Raw genomic sequence first — 13,704 nt, forward strand, 5'->3', positions numbered from 1 at the left:
AAATAAGAAAGCACCATGTGCCCAGCACTCAGCTTAAGACATAAAACATCCCTGACATTCCTGAAATTCCATGAGCTCCTTAAGTGTAGTATGAATAAAAGAAATGAATGGGTGTCAGTCTTTAGCCCTCATCTCAGTAGATATTGCTTGACCTAAATTAGCATTGCTTTTTGTTTCTGATTTCCTTTGATTTTTGTACTCTGAGTATCTGAGCCATACATTTCTATTTCAGTGATGCTTTTTAAACATTATGCTTCCCTGGTGGTACAGAGGTTAAAGTGTCTGCCTGCAATGTGGGAGACCTGGGTTCGATCCCTGGGTCGGGAAGATCCCCTGGAAAAGGAGATGGCAACCCACTCTAATATTCTTGCCTGGAGAATCCCATGGACGGAGGAGCTTGGTGGGCTATAGTCCACGGGTTGCAAAGAGTCGGACACGACTGAGTGAATTCACTTTCACTTTGTTGTTGTTATTAATTCATATTCGTTCCCCTTTGGTTCTAGTTGTGGAAGAGAGTGAAGAAAATGAACTTTTGCTTCTAGAGCTGAATCCTCCTAACCCCTGGGATTCAGAGCCCAGATCTCCTGAAGATTTGGCTTTTGGGGAAGTGCAGGTAAGGAAACATTAAATTATAATTATCTTAAAAACAAAAATAAAACTAAGATACACACACACACACACATATATATATTATTATATTACCTTGAATATTCTTGGATGTGGCTACTTAGGACTAATAGTATAGTTATCCTGAACTCTTGAGCAAATTTTTTAGAAACACCCAGAACTTGGCAGGGATTACAAGATAATATATCCAGGAAAAAAAAAAAAAAGCAGAAAAACTTTTAGCAGAGGTCTCAAAGGACAGTCATGTAAAACTATTGATGAAATTCAGAAATTTCCGTTGATTCCAAATCACTGTCAGATGAAATGACCAGTTGTCTTATCTCTGCATGTTGCCCTGAGATCTTTACAAACCTTGTGCACTTCCTACCTTTAAAAGAGTTTCCTCCAGAGAAAATGCTTTGGTGGTTTGGGAGAATTAAACAATCCAAAATAAATTTTTCTGATATTATCTGGGAAGCTTGTGGAAATGGGCTGTTATTTTTCTGAGGAAGCAAATGGGACCCTATCCAGAATAGGCATAATCACCTGTATTTGATTTGTTGACCTCTCCTTAACCTCTCTTTTGGCTTCTCACCCTGGAGTTTTTACCACCTTTTCTCTGCTGCTGGGTGTTTTCCTTTATCCGATGGGTGTGTCAGATCAGAGGAAGGCAGTAAAGCACTAATTTAGAATCCTCGAGTCTGTGCCAGTTTCTAAGTCATTGTTTATAGCCATTCTCAGAGGACCCTGACTCCCTGAGTGAGTCAGCAGGCAAGTTAGAAGAGAAAGTCTCCCAAGCCTGTTTCTCTAGCCTGCGTGGCTATGCCAGCCCGATGTCGGGTGGCCTCCACCTGCAGCAGCTCGAAGCAGGATCTCAGTTCCCCGACCAGAGGTTGAAGTCAGGCTGCGGCAGTGAGAATGCCGAATCCTAGCCCCTGGACCACGAGGTCCAGTGGCCCTGGTTTGTCTGCTTTGTAGAAATAAATTTCAACAAAGAGACGGAAAGTAGTGAAACAGATGAAGTCTTTATTAGGAGGAAAGATGTACATGTGAATAGATAGAGGGCTCAGAGGGAAAGAGTCATGCTTTTGTGGTGGTTTAAATCACTTATATGGGCATTTCTTTTGGGTTTCCTTTGGCCAGTCGTCTTGCTTTGCCCAGTTCTGAGTCGTGTTTGGTTCATCTCAGGGTCCTCCCATGTGTGCCCCTGCATCTCTTAGCCAAGGTGGATTCTAGTGAGGAGGCTACGGGAAGGTTCACATCACTTACTATGTGGTGGTGTCCCCTCCCTATTTGACCTCTGAGTAACCTCCCTGTGCACATGTAGTTGGAAGGTCTCCTTGACCTTAAGAATGAAGAACACGTGGTCTTTTTACCTCTTATCTGGACAGGGCTCAGTTTCTCCTCCTTCCTGCTATTATCTTTGTCTTGGAGTATCTGTCCACAGGGGACAGACTCCAGCCGCCCAGCCAGGGCCCACCTGTCTCCTGCCTCAAACCCATCAAGAATCATTCATCATTCATTCAGTGGCTATTTCCAGCCAGTCTGGCATTTAAATCCCCAAGTATCTGCCATCACATCTCTAACTGCCTTTCCTTGTAACTTGTGCTTTGAAGGACTGATGGCAAAAGATATTCTGCAGTGCAGACTGTAAATAAGCATTTAGGAGCTAATCTAGATAGAGTAGAGCTGGATGAATCAATTGGTTTGACACCTGAAATCCACCACAAGCTTTTCTTTCCTAACAAAGCAGTGACGTGTACCAGGAGTTGTTTTCTGTATAAAGGTCCCCACCTCACTGAACATGCTCAGGAGCAAAGTTCTCCAACGTGACTTGTCCACTAACCAGGCCAGTTCATTGTTGCTGACTGATGGTGACTCAATAATCTGATTCTCACTGTCTTCTGACAGATAACATACCTTACTCATGCCTGCATGGACCTCAAGCTGGGGGACAAGAGGATGGTGTTTGACCCTTGGTTAACGGGTCCTGCTTTTGCCCGAGGATGGTGGTTACTACATGAGCCTCCATCTGATTGGCTGGAGAGGCTGTGCCAAGCGGACCTAATTTACATTAGTCACATGCACTCAGACCACCTGAGGTAATGAATTCTGAGCACTGAACTCTGAAGGAAATGCTGCAGTAATGGCATCACTGGTTTTCAGGTTCTTTTGTGATCCCTGCTCAATTTGAGGCCGATTCAGTGGGGCTGATGAGAAGAGAACTAACTTGGATAAATGTGTATGTTTGTGTAGCATAATGTTTAGATTGTTTTCATGCTTTGGTGGTTTAGTTGCTAAGTCGTGTCCGACTCTTGCGACCCCATGGACTCTAGCCTGTCAAGCTCCTCTGTTGGTGAGATTCTCCAGGCAAGAATCTGGAATGGGTTGCCATTTCTTTCTCCAGGGGATCTTCCTGACCGAGGAATCAAACCCAGGTCTCCTGCCTTGCAGGCAAATTCTTTACCGACTGAGCTATGAGGGAAGATATTTTCAGGCTTTATACCATTACAAATGCAAAAGGGGCCATTGTTGGAGGAAGACAGGAGTTAATAACTCTCCACACTCTCACTTCCCACCCTCAGGCTACTTGCTAAAAGTCTAGGCTTAAGGATCATCAATGTCGACTCCCTTTTTCAGTTCAACTTTTATGGCAGGGACCAGTACACGGGGTGTAACTCTTCTCGGTTTTACAAGCCATATGGTTGGTGTTACAGTGACTAAGTTCAGCTGTTGTAGTACAAGAGCAGCCGTAAATGGTCCTCAGTCAGCCTGATTGTCTTCTAATAAATCTGATTTATGGACAATGACATGTGAATATCATAAAGTTTTCATGGATCACCAGATAGGATTGTTCTTTTGATTTCCTTCTCAACCATTTAAAAAGGTAAAAGGCATTCATAGATTATAGCAGCAGGTCACTGTGGTTTGCCAACTCTTGATTCATGGCATTTCAACAATGAGCTCCCAGCTTTTGGACTCTGAGTTCACTTCATCCTTTATTGAAACCACAGCTGTGTGATACTAAGGATAGGAACTGAAACTTCCTTAACTCAGATCATCAACAGGAAGGAGAAAGAGGAGCTTGAATTTATAATCATCAACAGGAAGGAATAAGAGGAGCTTGAATTTATAAAACCACAGCCATTTGCAAATGAACAGTTACCAGAAGAGATGGGGTCAGATTTCCAACCCCTGGCTTCATTTCAGGGTCCTCCTTCTTCATTGTTATTTAGAAGTTTGTGTCACAGCTTCTCAGGTGCTAATGTAAACATATAGCCCTGCCCACTTGTTCTAACATGAAGCAATTTCACCTTATTTTTCTTTGCTGGGACTTTAGGCAACAAAGTTCAAATGAAGGAGACTCTTTGATAGAAATGTCCATGATGAGGAGAAGTATGTTTGCTGGTTGACCGGCCCCTTGATTTTTCTATTGAAAGTATATTGAAAGCATATGAGATCTCTAAGGCATGAATATGTTCTCTCTTTTCTCTAAGGAAACTAAAACTTAAGTAATTAGCTGCTTTAGTAACAAATTACCTGCAATACACAAAAACTGAACATCACCCACTGGAATATTGTGCTAAGATTAAAAATCTGCTGATACCTTTGATCCATGCAAGCTTCTGGAACCAAAGATGTACAACTGCAGAATTATGAAAGTTCTGGGTTCATGCATTGTGTAATAACACCATGTGGAACTAATTTTATGCAGGTTGTATAGAGAAAACAGTATCACACAAACTAAGTGATTGCTTTATAGTACCTGTTAAAAGATGCCCATGGTCCTGTGTGTTAGTTGCTCAGTTGTATCAGACTCTGTGACCCCAGCAGGCTCCTCTGTTCATGGAATTTTCCAGGCAAGAATACTGGACTAGTTTGCTATTTCCTACTCCAGGGGATCTTCCCAGGGATCAAACCCCGGTCTCCTGCATTTTTTACCGTCTGAGCCACCAAGGGAGAAGCAAGGGGGAAAGCCCAGTGTACTTTAGAAAACAGTCATTAGTCAAATAAATGTGATTTGTCATGTAAATATATGAGTATTCTATTGGGCTTCCCAGATGGTGCTAGTGGTAAAGTACCTGCCTGCCAATGTAGGTGATACAAGAGATGCAGTTTCAATCTCTGGGTCTGGAAAACCCCCTGGAGGAGGGCATGGCAACCAACTCCAGTATTCTTGCCCAGAGAATCCCGTGGACAGAAGAGCCTGGCAGGCACAGTCCATAGGGTCACCAAAAGAAGGATACAACTGAAACCACTTGGCAGCAGCACACATGAGTGTCATAATGAATAATATTTAGAGATGCCAGTGAGAATTTTCAACAATTTAAAAATCACAAAGCAATAAACATTGATTTTAGAATAACCTATCCTAACTCCTAAAGGCCCTTAAAGTAGGAGATTTAAGTGATTAACCCAGAGATTGAAGACTTATTCAGAGAATCCTTGATTTTTTGAAGCCTTTGTTTTTAAAGAAGAAAACATACTGATTTTTTCCCCTCCAGATTCTACTTATTTAATATAGGTCTAGAACTTGAATATTAGTTAATGAGGAGTTATTAAATGTAATTAATAAGTGCTGATATGCTGATTTTGTTTATGCTTTTCTTATTATTAAATATCTTATTTCGCCTGATAATATACTCTATGCACAAGTCTGATTCTTAAACCAGACAGCATATTCATTTAAGTTGAAATTGCCTTCTAGTAGAAGAAGCACTAAGTTTAGGATCAGAAAACCTGAATTTGAATACCAATTAACTATTTGTTAGCCATGTATTTCTGAGTATGTGTTCTCATTTATTAAAAACAAAAAAAAACATAGAGCTTTTTTTTTTTGGTTAGAAGAAATAAAAGACCATAAATAAAATACTAGTGAAAATGCCTAACACCATGATTGATATATAATAGTTACCTAAACAGCCTTTTGTTTATTATTCATGTTTTGCCACACCCCACAGTATTATATAATCCTTTGATGTAATGAATGCTCAGAAATGAGAGTTGACAATCTGTGAAGATGTTCAAAAGTGCTCAGATGGTTAATTGTATACTGAGTTGGAATTACTCCAAATGGTAAATGTTGTTTTCTTCTACACTAAATTTTACTGTCTTGCCTAGCTGGTAACTGACTCTCCTTAAGGACAAATCATTCATTCTGCATGCCACTACGGAGAAGGCAATGGCACCCCACTCCAGTACTCTTGCCTGGAAAATCCCATGGACAGAGGAACCTGGAAGGCTGCAGTCCATGGGGTTGCTGAGGGTCGGACACGACTGAGCGCCTTCACTTTCATTTTCACTTTCATGCATTGGAGAAGGAAATGGCAACCCACTCCAGTGTTCTTGCCTGGAGAATCCCAGGGACGGGGGAGCCTGGTGGGCTGCCGTCTATGGGGTCGCACAGAGTTGGACACGACTGAAGTGACTTAGCAGTAGCACGTGCCACCATGTGGCTATCAATCTGTTGACGGTTGAAAAAGCACCCCTAATGATGGGCAATTCACAGGTTCTCCTCGTTTTATGACCAAGACCTTTCTTTTACTGGGAGCTGCTGGTTGAGAGGTGAGAAAAAATGAAGATTCTGGAGAACTTCAACCAGAAACCTCTTCAGCAGGAGTTTTCCACTTTGTACCTTCTGTTAGAACTACCCTTGCTCAAAGCAGCATCAGTATGGAAAATGGAATTTGCACTCCTGGTTTGATGTACAAGCTGTGGTATATGATATGTTTTCCCAATAAAGAGGAATCTGCTAGGAAATTCCCCTCATTGTTACAGTCAACCTTGAGGAAAAACCCTGTTTTTTGGACTCTGGGGAGGTCTGGTTTTTCCATTCCTTTCTTCTTGGTCTACATGTTGGTGTGAGGGCAAACTGTCTCTTACATTAGATGATCCAGTGTTTTCACCTTTCAAACTTCCCATCTTTCTGATCCTAGTTACCCCACACTGAAGAAGCTTGCTGGGAGAAGACCAGATATCCCCATTTATGTTGGAAAAACAGAAAGACCTGTATTTTGGAATCTGAATCAGAGTGGTGTCCAGTTGACTAATATCAATGTAGTGCCATTTGGAATATGGCAGCAGGTCAGATATCAGTGTTTTTTCCACACTTTTCAGTTATACTTTCTGGGGGTAAATTTTAGGTGAGGTAGTTGCTTTAATACTGAAGAAACAATGGCTTACTTTTTCCATATGTAGTACTATGTAAGTATGTATTACTGTATAAATCTCTATTTCAGCTAAAATAAAAGGTGGCTTTTCTCTCCATAAATCAATGGCATGACTTTACTGGATAATAAATCCAATTCTGAATAAAAGGGATTTCTTTCCAGAAGAGATGATCATTTACTCAAATATTGAACAAAAAGCCAAACTGACATAAACAGTTGTTGGTTTTATTGTTAAATTCCAGGTAGACAAAAATCTCCGATTCATGATCCTAATGGATGGCGTTCATCCTGAAATGGACACTTGCATTATCGTGGAATACAAAGGTATTCTCTTATTTTCATCAGCAATGAAAAATGAAACATACTCTTGGTAGGAAGGATAATGATAGCTATCCAAAGTTCCATCCTATGTTCATCTTCTTCTTCCCTCTTCATTTTCCATAAGAAATAGTATATTCTATCCCTGTCTTAGGAAAATGGACTTTCACTGAGAAAATCTCAGAAAATCTGTCCCTCAGAGAAAAAATTAGCAGTAACATACTCTGTGGTGACAGGTGCAAAGATTTTTTTCATAAGGGAAGAGATACTCTATATTTCCTCTATAGGTGATGGACAGGGAGGCCTGGCGTGCTGCAATTCATGGGGTCGCAAAGAGTCGGACATGACTAAGCCAACTGAACTGAACTGAACTGAACTGAACATCTTCAAAACTGCCTTTATTAAGTGTTTTATTTTCATATTGACATATTATGATTTAATGTAATCATCAGTTTAGTTCAGTCGCTCAGTCGTGTCCGACTCTTTGCGACTCCGTGAATCGCAGCACGCCAGGCCTCCCTGTTCATCACCAACTCCCGGAGTTCACTCAGACCCATGTCCATCGAGTCCGTGCTGCCATCCAGCCATCTCATCCTCAGTCGTCCCTTTCTCCTACTGCCCCCAATCCCTCCCAGCATCAGAGTCTTTTTCAATGAGTCAATTCTTCGCATGAGGTGGCCAAAGTACTGGAGTTTCAGCTTCAGCATCATTCCTTCCAAAGAAATCCCAGGGCTGATCTCCTTCAGAATGGACTGGTTGGATCTCCTTGCAGTCCAAGGGACTCTCAAGAGTCTTCTCTAACACCACAGTTCAAAAGCATCAATTCTTCGGTGCTCAGCCTTCTTCATAGTCCAACTCTCACATCCATACATGACCACAGGAAAGACCATAGCCTTGACTAGGTGGACCTTAGTCAGCAATGTCCCTGCTTTTGAATATGCTATCTAGGTTGGTCATAACTTTTCTTCCAAGGAGTAAGCATCTTTTAATTTCATGGCTGCAGTCACCATCTGCAGTGATTTTGGAGCCCAAAAAAATAAAGTCTGACACTGTTTCCACTGTTTCCCCGTCTATTTCCCATGAAGTGATAGGACCGGATGCCATGATCTTCGTTTTCTGAATGTTGAGCTTTAAGCCAACTTTTTCGCTCTCCTCTTTCGCTTTCATCAAGAGGCTTTTTAGCTCCTCTTCACTTTCTGCCATAAGGGTGGTGTCATCTGCATATCTGAGGTTATTGATATTTCTCCCAGCAATCTTGATTCCAGCTTGTGTTTCTTCCAGTCCCAGCGTTTCTCAATGATGTACTCTGCATAGAAGTTAAATAAGCAGGGTGACAATATACAGCCTTGACGTACACCTTTTCCTATTTGGAAACCGTCTGTTGTTCCATGTCCAGTTCTAACTGTTGCTTCCTGACCTGCATACAGATTTCTCAAGAGGCAGGTCAGGTGGTCTGGTATTCCCATCTCTTTCAGAATTGTCCACAGTTGATTGTGATCCACACAGTCAAGGCTTTGGCATAGTCAATAAAAGCAGAAATAGATGTTTTTCTGGAACTCTCTTGCTTTTTCCATGATCCAGCGGATGTTGGGCAATTTGATCTCTGGTTCCTCTGCCTTTTCTAAAACCAGTTTGAACATCAGGAAGTTCGTGGTTCATGTATTGCTGAAGCCTGGCTTAGAGAATTTTGAGCGTTACTTTACTAGCATGTGAGATGAGTGCAATTGTGTGGTAGTTTGAGCATTCTTTGGCGTTGCCTTTCTTTGGGATTGGAATGAAAACTGACCTCTTCCAGTCCTGTGGCCACTGCTGAGTTTTCCAAATTTGTTGGCATATTGAGTGCAGCACTTTCACAGCATCGTCTTTCAGGATTTGAAATAGCTCAACTGGAATTCCATCACCTCCATTAGCTTTGTTCGTAGTGATGCTTTCTAAGGCCCACTTGACTTAACATTCCAGGATATCTGGCTCTAGATGAGTGATCACATCATCATGATTACGTTGGTCATGAAGATCTTTTTTGTATAGTTCTTCCGTGTATTCTTGACACCTCTTCTTAATATCATCTGCTTCTGTTAGGTTCATACCATTTCTGTCCTTTATCGAGCCCATCTTTGCATGAAATGTTCCCTTGGTATCTCTAATTTTCTTGAAGAGATCTCTAGTCTTTCCCATTCTGCATTGATCACTGAAGAAGGCTTTCTTATCTCTTCTTGCTATTCTTTGGAACTCTGCATTCAGATGCTTATATCTTTCCTTTTCTCCTTTGCTTTTCACCTCTCTTCTTTTCACAGCTATTTGTAAGGCCTCCCCAGACAGCCATTTTGCCTTTTTTGCATTTCTTTTCCATGGGGATGGTCTTGATCCCTGTCTCCTGTACAATGTCACGAACCTCATTCCATAGTTCATCAGGCACTCTATCTATCAGATCTAGGCCCTTAAATCTATTTCTCACTTCCACTGTATAATCATAAGGGATTTGATTAGGTCATACCTGAATGGTCTAGTGGTTTTCCCTACTTTCTTCAATTTAAGTCTGAAGTGTAATCATACACTTCTGCTTTTCATGTGAGAAGATGCTTTACTCCAACAGTCATTAAATAGAATTTCCAAAAGGTTGAGAGATTTGTGTTGATTTGGTTATTTTCCCCCTGCATCATTTGAGCTCAACATCTGAAGATAGTTGGCTAAGGAAAGTAGTCTATCTATGATCTTGAAGGAAATCAAGATTATTATCCTCATCCAGAACCAACCAAATCAGTCAGGAGGAGTTTGATTTTGTTGGCCTAGGATTTCGAACTATGGTGTCCAAGATTTCACCTTGAGTATTTATGCCGTGTAATTTTTCCACAGGTCATAAAATACTCAATACAGTGGATTGCACCAGACCCAATGGAGGAAGGCTGCCTATGAAGGTTGATTTAATGATGAGTGATTTTGCTGGAGGAGCATCAGGCTTTCCGATGACTTTCAGTGGTGGAAAGTTTACTGGTAATACTTTATTTCAAAGTGATACCAGGGAGTAGGCATGGCACTTTGCTAAACGCTTTGCAAATCAATACAAAGATAACTAAAACATGGTTCTTCCCTGCAAGAAGCTTACAATCTTACTGGGAAACCAGACTTGCAAATCACAGATTACAGACTAAAGTTCCCAGCTCAAAGTGTGCTGATGGGGCATGAAACAAACACTAAGGGGATTAGGGAGCATCTCAGGATAAGTCAAGAAAAAGAATCATTTGGATCAGTTGGATTCCTGATGTAGACCATAGAGCAGAACAGGAAGAGTCCGACATTGGTAATCCAGGCTTAAATGCTCTTTGGTATGAGGTTCAGAATAGAGTGTGGCACTTGAGGTAGGCATATGCCCTTGGCTTGGTGGAATGCTCATACCAGGGAGGGATGGGGCAAAGGAAGCCCGTCTTAAGTATGGGGTTATGGGGGTCTGGGGAGCAGGGAAAATAGGCAAATAGTGGTCAAAGAATATAAACGTCCAGTTATAAGGTGAATATGTTCTGGGATGTGATGCACAGCATAGTGACTATAGTTAACACCACTGTGCTCTATATCTGAAAGTTGCAAAAAGAGCAGATCTTATGTGTTCTAACACATGAAAAATGGTAATGAGGTGATGAAGGTAATAAGCTAACCTTATTGTGGTAATCATTATGCATGCATGCATGCAATGAAATCACCGTGGTGTGTACTTTAAACTTATGTAAAATTACACATCAGTTATATCTCAAAGCTAGAAGAAATGTGCAATCCAAGGAAGAAGTGCTTCTGCTCTGGGTCTAAGTGTAGTGCTAGGTTTGGGGTGGGGGAGGGTGTGTAAGTGGTACATTTTGTTCTCACTTTTGCTCAGTACTAGGATTGAAAGTGCTTAATATATGTTCACTTAATAAATGCATATGTTTTCTAAGCAATCTCTGTTTAATGATGTGGCAGAAATGCCCTACTTGCAATATGAAGAAAGCCTTGTACAGTTCCTTTTTCTTCTTAAGTCTGTATTCATTGCTTCCCAGAATGTGTCACCATGTGAGACATAGAGGGGAGGTGCTGTCTTTAGTGGGTTAACAATGTGACTGGGGAGGCAACATATACCTACTAAAGTAGCTGGCAGAATTCCATCCTTTTTTTTTTAAGATTTGTTTGTTTGATTTTTGGCTGTGCTGTGTCTTTGTTGCTGTGTGTGGCTTTCTCTAGTTGCGGTGAGTTGGGGCTACCCTCTAGTTGCAGTGTGTGGGCTTCTCGTGGTGGCTTCTCTTACTGCAGAGCATGGGCTCTAGGCATGGGGACTTCAGCAGTTGCGGTGCTTTGGCTCAGCAGCTGTAGCTCTTGGCTCTAGAGTGCTGGCTCAGTAGTTATGACGCACAGACTTAGTTGCTCCACAGCATGTGGGATCTTCCTGGACCGGGGATCAAACCTGTGTCCCCTGCGATAGCAGGAGGATTCTTTACCACTGAGCCACCAGGGAAGTCCCAGAATGTCATTCTTAGTGGGTATGTGTATGTGTGTGTTTGCATGTGCACATATATTTAAGAAGGTCTGGAATATACCAGAACGTTAATAATTAAATGTTAATAGAGATCAGGTCTAGCTTATGGATAACTTTTATTTTTTTTTCTGTCTCCTTGTCTGTGTTCAACAGATGTTCATAGGGGTAGGAGGAGGAGCAGTTCCCTGACACAGTGTCCCACATGCTCTGGGCCCTGCCTAAATTCTCAACTTCCTTTACTGTCTGTATCCCCATTGCTTGACCAATGTCAGCACATACTGGCCTGCTTTTTGTTCTTCAGACTCAATACGCCAAGTACATCCATGCCCTGGTCTTTGCATGTGCTGTTTCCACTGCCTGAAGTGCTATTACCCCTGACCTCCACACAGTGGCCAATTCCTCTTCTATGTTTGTCTGTATTCTATGACTCCAATGTCATCTTCACTAACTGTCCTGTCTAATAACCCCCTCCAGCCATTCTCTAGCCCATGGTCCTATTTTACTTTCTTCCTAGGTCATCACTGTTTGAAATAAATTTATTTACTTATTTATTATTTGCATCTTTCACTAGAATGACTGCTCCATGAGAGCAAGGAACTGCTTTTTCTTGTTCATCATTATATTCTCCATGCCTTAAACTATTTTGGCTCATAGGAGGTGCTCAATAAATATTGAGCAAATGAATGAATGAGCAAATGAACAAACTGTGAGGCAGGCATCACGATTCCATTTCACAGAGGAGAAAACAAACTTAAAGAATTTAAGTGGTAGAGCTGCGTTTTGACCCTAAGTCTTAACTGACTCCAACATCCAGGCCCTTGACCACTGCACACCCCCAAGGTGGAAAAAAATGTGCTTTGCATTTATAATCCACCCAGATAGCAAAACCATTTCTATGTTAGAAGAGCATTAAGCAATACAAGAATTACAGTGCTCTTAAAATGTACATGTATGCAAGGTACAACTATACATGCCACCCTGTATATTCAGCTAGGTCCACATGAATTGCCATAAACAAGGAGAGGGTTGAGTGTCTTTGGCTAGCTCAGGAACATTTTCCTAGTAACCAAATGAAATTTGCAAAATAAAGCCACTAATGACAGAGTTTTGGTCTACATCTGAGTGTCAGCTGTCAATTTTTATCTCCTGAAAGATTTCTCTACTAGACCTTTTGTTTTTCTCTGATTTCTGAACAGAGGAGACTCTAATCCAAACCCTGTCATTCCAGAGGAATGGAAAGCCCAGTTCATTAAAACAGAAAGGAAGAAACTCCTGAACTACAAGGCTCGACTGGTGAAGGACCTACAACCCCGAATTTATTGCCCCTTTGCTGGGTATTTTGTGGAATCCCACCCATCAGACAAGTATGGCTGGACATTTTGTATAACATATTTACACATGAGTTAATGTATTCTGGGATGAATGATTTAGTTGTAAATGCAACACGGAATGAGAGAGAATAATTGGTAGGAATCTGGAGTTTATTTAACAAGCTGTCTGAGAACGGAGAGCATGAATGAAAGCAATGCTGGCAGCTGGAGTTAATCCAGATAGAGTTTTGTCCAGAAGGATCCTGGAAAGGATAAAGGCAAGTTATATGTATTCAGTATACACTAGAAATTGAACTGCGGCATTTAATCAAGTCATTTAGTTTTCTCAATGACACTGTAAGGTAGGTATCATTATGCCTGTTCAAGTTGGTTGAAACTCAGGGGCTAAGAGATTTGCCCAAATCACTCTTCTGGAATCACTGGAGTTAAGAAATGAATCCTGGTATGCTTAGCTCTGGAGCTCTTTTCTCTACACCACACTATATCTCAGAATAGAGACTGTATCATTATCAAGTTATATTGTCATTTTTGAGTGTCTAAAAGGATTTTTCTTGCAGCAGCATAACTTCTAGATCTTGTTTTTCAAGTGTATTTTTTGGAGGCCAGTGAGTTTTCTTTGAGAATGTTTGAAGGTTTTCATTTTAATGGTCACATGAAGTTTGGAGGAGCAGAGTCTCCAGACCTGAGCCAGCATTACCTGATATCTGTTCTGAATGCTTGGTGTCATGAGAGAGGGCCAGGAGATCCCAGGGGAGGTCAGATGACTGGAATAGCAAGAAGG

The 13,704-nt window shown here is 41.4% G+C and overlaps 1 protein-coding gene across 1 annotated transcript; it reads left to right on the forward strand.

Annotated features, from left to right (window-relative positions):
* Positions 1–503: 503 nt before the first annotated feature.
* Positions 504–12,956, forward strand: LOC108635102 (cytidine monophosphate-N-acetylneuraminic acid hydroxylase; the record flags this gene model as incomplete). Its single annotated transcript, XM_018045388.1, is given in 6 exon segments — positions 504–613; positions 2,518–2,708; positions 6,543–6,690; positions 7,019–7,100; positions 9,948–10,085; positions 12,821–12,956. Coding segments are annotated over 6 exon segments (805 nt in total), but the record flags the coding sequence as incomplete, so codon positions are not given.
* Positions 12,957–13,704: the final 748 nt, after the last annotated feature.

Source organism: Capra hircus, unplaced genomic scaffold, assembly GCF_001704415.2.
Source record: "Capra hircus breed San Clemente unplaced genomic scaffold, ASM170441v1, whole genome shotgun sequence".
In the NCBI taxonomy this organism is placed as follows: domain Eukaryota; kingdom Metazoa; phylum Chordata; class Mammalia; order Artiodactyla; family Bovidae; genus Capra; species Capra hircus.